Source organism: Euwallacea fornicatus, chromosome 11 (assembly GCF_040115645.1).
Source record: "Euwallacea fornicatus isolate EFF26 chromosome 11, ASM4011564v1, whole genome shotgun sequence".
NCBI classification, from domain to species: Eukaryota; Metazoa; Arthropoda; class Insecta; order Coleoptera; family Curculionidae; genus Euwallacea; species Euwallacea fornicatus.
This window is the reverse complement of record NC_089551.1, coordinates 2,281,763-2,287,879: the sequence shown is the minus strand read 5'-3', so window position 1 is coordinate 2,287,879 and position 6,117 is coordinate 2,281,763. Positions and strand designations below refer to the sequence as shown.

The 6,117-nt window shown below is 41.3% G+C and overlaps 1 protein-coding gene across 1 annotated transcript in view; it reads right to left on the bottom strand.

The window, feature by feature from the left end:
• Window positions 1–540: 540 nt before the first annotated feature.
• The window catches only part of Nlg3 (Neuroligin 3), a 92,149-nt gene continuing 86,572 nt past the window's right edge, over window positions 541–6,117 (bottom strand). Inside the window, exons 7-10 of the mRNA XM_066287676.1 lie at window positions 5,658–5,809; window positions 4,633–4,742; window positions 1,567–1,839; window positions 541–1,512 (exon numbers count right to left, since the gene is read on the bottom strand). Coding sequence (XP_066143773.1) covers window positions 1,019–1,512; window positions 1,567–1,839; window positions 4,633–4,742; window positions 5,658–5,809 — 1,029 coding nt within the window. The 3' untranslated portion in view covers window positions 541–1,018. The remainder of the gene's footprint in view (window positions 1,513–1,566; window positions 1,840–4,632; window positions 4,743–5,657; window positions 5,810–6,117) is intronic.

Genomic DNA, 6,117 nt, shown 5'->3' with positions numbered 1-6,117 from the left:
ATGAAATTATGCACAATAGCTCTCAGTGGATTCAGCTCAGATTACCCTGAAGTTCTTGGCTTTTGCTTTTTAGGTAAGTGCGGGTTACCTCCAAGTTGCATTCGGGTTACGTGTCCCTTAGTTACCAAAAAATGTTCTTCAGGCCCGTTTTCCGAAATTGCGAATAACACCTCGCAGTGGAGCCGGCTCAGATTACTCAAAATTTTTTAAATTATCTTTTTTAGGTTAATTCGGGTTATCTCCAAATCGCGAAATTTTTGTCCGATTTATGTCTCTAAATTACGAGAAGGACGTCTTTAAGCCCGGTTTCCGAAATTGGAAACAGCACTCTTCAGTGGGGTCAGCTCGGGTTACTCAAAGGTTTTTTAACCTTGTTTCCCAGGTCACTCACAGCTGCTCCGAAGCTACAAAAACGCCTAGAAATTCATGAAGATAAATATGTTTGTTTGTTGTTTTTCGCTTTTATCTTGTCGAAAAATGCATCTTTCGCTGTGAAATGTTCGCCCTAAAAGTAGTGAAATGAAATACTTTTGTCTCTTTTATGATAATTTATTTAACATTTCATTTTAGTCTAACTATGTACAAGTCATTCGCGCCGTAATTACAAAGATGGAAGGTAAAAATGTGCTTTCAATTTGAAAAGTGTCTGTTTCCGAGGCAGCCAGTGGAAACCGGCCATCTCTGGCTTTTTCAAAATCGAAAATTGTTTTAGTCGTTTATACTATCCATTCACCCTTTAATTAATGCCTATTTTAACAGTACGATTATATTTACAATTTATCTACAAATTCACGCCCATTGTTTCTCCGTCAGGTAAATCACTGTAAATTAAATGGAATTTACTAAAATTTTATTGGAAAGGGGTGTTTATTAAATGGGTGATAATTGCATCCCTTATTTTAAGGGCCCGTTAATGGACTGGATCACAACGCTTTTAGAAACTTCTTTACGCGGCGCGACTCAGCTTGAGCAACGACAGTCGTATCACTTGCGCAGATCACAAATATACGTCCTCCTGTCACACGCGCAGTTCTTCCATCGTACTCGTCTGTTTCGCGTTCAGCTGCGTGTTTTTCTTGGTCAAAGTACCAGTGTTGATCAGCTGTATACTGTGCGTGCTCAACAAGGGCTGATTTTCTTGGCGCATGCTCACTTTCTGATGTCGGGGCAACGTTGCGTTGTTCTGGGGCAAATCCGCAAATTCGGGGGGCGGCAGTTGGTGGTGCGAGTGGTGGTGGCCCAGGATGGTGGCGGGATCTCCCTTGACGCCGATGATGCTCGACTCCAAATCCCCGCAGATGTTGTTGGGCATTTGCCCGTTCTCGTTCCTCTTCTTGGGCTGATGCCCCCCGTTTTCGTTCATGCGAGACTTGTCCCTTTGGTAGTAGACACCCGCGAATATGAGGACGTTGAGGATGAGAAGGGAGCAGCCGATGGCTATGGTGACGCTGAGGGCCGTTGAATAGGCGGCAAAACCGTCCTCGATGGGGTGCTGGGTGGTGCTAATGCCACCTAAACCGACAAGAAATCGGTGCTTCTAAATTAATGCTCCCAGAATCCTCTTACCTAGTTCTTCAACTCTCTCAGTGGAGTCAGCTACTGTGGCCAATATCGATGAGCCGTTACCGAAGATCGTCTTCAATTCTGTAGGAGTTTCGGTGGTTGGCAGTTTCCTGGGGTTCAAGGACGGAAGTTTCGGTAAGGGTTCATCATCGTCGGTCAGTTCGTGATGGGAAGCTGGCACATCATCCCCTCCAGGTTTGTGCAGGTCCGGCACCAAGTTCAACCAAAAGCTCAGTCTGTGCGCCCGATAGTGGTTCTTAAGCTTCGGTTTTTGATCTGTAAAAGCAACATTTTACTCTCCAAAAATCTACTAAAGTATCTTGTGAAAAGGTTTTTTACGACTCCCCGCGAGCTTGAGCTCAGTTTCAATAGAATCTCGTTAAAGCTTCGACTATGGAATCCACGACATCGCCGCTTTTTTCTGCCGTTTTTTAGACCTCTCTACTAAATTAAATTTTGGGAATAAATATAAACAGGTTAATTAAGCAGTTGATTGGACATAAATCTCAGGAAAGAACCCAGCAAGAGCAGTGGAATTGCGAGCATTCGTCTCATTGATTTAATATAAATCGGTGAGTAGTGGTCGTTCTATAAATCTCCAATTGCCTTAGTATTCCACCCTCGCGTCCTAATGGGGCAGGTTTTACATTCAACGGGGCTAAAGCAGGATAAATTAGTTTAAGCGCAAATTGGTTCTGATAATGGCGAAGCATTGAGTGAATTTTCTGCAACCCAGTTTCCGAACCGCACTATCTATAATCTGCTAAACATAAGTAGAGTTGCAGCCTTTTAAGACAGGTCTGGATAGTGCTACAAGGTAATACGAACTTGTTTCGGAAAATGGAAGCGGTGGATGTACATAAAAAGCCAAAAGCTCCGCATAAATTCGTTAAAAATTGAAAAAGATATTTTTCATGAAAATACTTGAACTTTTATTCGTTTATGGAACCCCATGTATATTGTGGCGTCATTGAAATGTGTGCGCAATATCGCTATTAGAGTGGCCTGCTAGATCGCCTGACCTCACCCCTATGGAGTTTCTTTTTTTGGGGGTTTGCTGAAATATAAGGTCTATTTAAATAAACCCAACAATACAATATAAGAGTTGAAGAATCAAGTTTCTACAGAAGCTCGACAAATACTCCCTCAAATGATGAAAGAAGTTCTTGAGAAATTCGAATTGCGGTTATCCCGCGGTCAACTTCAGGTTAGGATTAACCACCAGGACATAGTTCGAACATTTAATACATTAGACTGTAGTAGTTCTTATTGTTGTCTTTTTTAAGTATTATTAATTCCATGGTTATTTCTATTTTTTGTATTTTTTTCGAAATCTATTAAATTTAGCCATGGGCATGTCACATGAAATAAGTTCAGAATTTGTCAAAGAACTCGAAACCGTCACCATATACATGGGGTTCCATAAAAAAAATGAAAAAGTACACTCGTCTACTATATGGATAACCCTGCCTGCAAGTCTATTCCATCGAAAAATGCACAACTTAAAACAATATTTGACGTCATCCAGCATATCTAGGAAACAGATTTCTTTCAATTTTTAACGAATTTATGCGGGATCCTTTGTCCTTCATGTGCGTAAAAATAAATATCATCGAATATCTTGAAAATTCAGTTTGAGAAACCGCAATTTAGAGGTAATAACCCATTTCGAAAATCGCAGAATCCGCTTGTTGAGACAGTGCAGAATTTCCGAGATTTCGACGCTCGAAGAAAATTCTAAAGCTTTTGACCACTTTCAGCAGAAATAAAGCTGATTAGAATCCTGTGTTGACTTTGGATTCCTCAATTAACTGCCAGGAGCTCTGGAAATGCAATTTTATACTTCTTTAGTTAATAGAGAACTTTCAGAGTCGGTATCAATATGCCACGATGTCTTTGAAAGAAATTGAGCTTTTACATTCGCGCTTGTGCAGGCTCCCAGAGCTCGTTGAGGTGGTTGATTTGATGTATGTTTTCAGGGCAATGAGGGAAGTCCCAGAAGTACCCGATCTGACATATAGGTGACAACCTTTTTGTCTATATTACAAAGACATAACCTTAAAACACCGATGCCTAAAGTGTTGATTTGTGTTTGTTTTGAAATCGTTTTCAGTGAATGATTATAGAGAATTTGCAAACATGGAAAACATTCATCATCAATACGTGATTCAATAATTTCATTCGAAAGGTCCGAGCTAATCCAACCATCGATGGCCAAAATGAATCAACTTGATTGCGAACTTTCTCCTCGCTCTCCCTACACGCCAGATTTAGCCTCCTCAGATTATTTTCTACTTTCAAATTTTAAGAAAGGGGCTTGGTGGAAAGAGATTTGCCAATAGCGAAGGGGGTGAGTTCGAGATTGGTGCCTATTTTGAAGCAATCGGAGCTTCTATGTGCCAGTCTCGAAGGAAACTAAAGTAAGTTAAGAGTTTTTAAGTATTAGATCGAGCACCTCTGGGACTACTCTCGTACATTAAAAGTACTTTATCAACACTTCTGTGATTGTCGATTGGGGAAATTTGCATCGAACAAGTTGAAAGCGACAACGCCGCGCGACGCGACTACTGCATCCCGCGTGGCGCGATTGGTTCTTTGGCCATCACATGGCGAACCCGCACCATCGCACGGTTGCCACTATCGACAGAAATTCCCGAAATGATCCCACCTGTTAGGAAATTCCTAATTAATTTTTCACGTGAATATTGGTAACTTTTTTCTGTCCAGGCATGGCATGGCGTCAACCTAATAAAATCGTGAAATTGAGCTTGTCGCTGTTCAATGAAATCGGCCGATTTTCCTTCCGAAAAGAAACTGGTGGTTGTGCGAACTATTATAAATGATAAGTTAAAATAAGTCTGCAAGGTTCCTGTCCCGATTTATGGTCCTAAAACATCGCTAGCGGTGCACATTCACCTTTTTGTTTCGAAATAAATTAGGGAGTAAGTGCAGGCCATTACATAAATCCCGATTTGCCTTAATATTCCAATCCAGACTTCGGGAAACGTGTCCGGCGCAAACGGGCAAAATGATTAGCTTGGGGCCATAAATAAATTCGTTGGCACTCACCTAAAGTCAAGTACTTCTTGTGGGCGGCCTCATACGCGGTCCACTCCACGTTCTTAAATCTGGCCTTATCTTGTCTGGCGTGGTCAATTTCCTGCTGCTCGTTCGGATTCCTGTAAAACGTTTAAATTTGCGAAATTGGCTTTAACGGTTGCAGGGATATTGCTCGGACAAAGGGGCAAACAGGAGATCGTCGGCTAATAGTTGTATTTATGGGGCAGTTCTGAAGTAAATATTAAGGCTTACAAGCGAAGTATCTGGTAAACACTCCCCATCTCGGTTCACAAACGGGGCTTTGTGTTCTTGTTGCCAGATTAACTAAACATTAGTGTTTGAGGTGGCCTCATGTCGACGAGTGTGTGCTGTGGCCCAGCTTGAATGGCTTTGATCCATATTTAATAACCTGCTTAAAGAGCTCTTAATTGAACAATGCGGTAAAGTGGGAAGGAACTCGCTCGGCCTCTAGATAATAATTTTGTTGCGAGTTTACCGATGGCATTAATTTTTGTTCGATATAATAGGGAGTTTCTCACCCGGCAGGGCTGCAAAATCGATTTGGATATTTTGAAAACTTTGCCAACCGAAATAGAACGGATCTCGTTTTTATGATTCCGGGTCAAATGGATGGCTGTTCGAAAGCGGGATGTTACGGTCGAGGAATAAAGTTATAAAATAAATGCCTCCCTATATCATAAATTTACAAACAGCCTGACGTGAATTTTCAAAGCTGGAACGATTCAAAGAAGGAGGTTTAAAAGAGGGCCGTTTCTTCATGTAAAACAATCTGGCGGACTAATCGTCTCCAATTTATATAAATCCCCTTTGGCAAGAGGCAAAAACTACTTTAGTGGAAACCGAGCTTGGAGGATAAATGATTTTCAATTATTCACATCCCCTCGGTTTTCCTGGTGATAAATCACCCCCTCTTATTCCCACCTATTGGAGAAGATTCATATTCAAAAGGTTCCTCGTTAGCCAGGTAAATTAATTATTTTCAGTGTAGTTTTGGGGGTATGTCGAACACTTACCCGGTCCTAGCGAAATTGCTCCAGTAGATCATCGTAATCTCGGAGAGAATTACTTCTGATTTAGTGTAGTTTCGGCCGAAATGCATGAAACCCCCGACGAGGGGCGCTCCGAACAAGTAGGGCAGTTCTTCTCCGTGGATACACCCCTGTCTCTGTAATTAATTAAGGAAACTAATGAAGGATCTTGTTCGGGATAAAGTCCTTAATGTACGGGGCAAATTAAATTTCGCTTTAGGTAGCGAGGGTAGTGTGTCTTGGGGCCCTCAAGATATTGATAAACGCGATTATTCTACTGATTAATTTGATAATTACGGAGGCCCTTCGCATGCGTTTTTTACAACTCCAAATCACCATACCCCATTTTGAAACTATAAATTCTATCCTTGGAATTCTATTGTTTAAACTTTGCGGCTTAAAGTATTCATAGCACGCTCTCCGGTTTTATTTACACAAGTATATT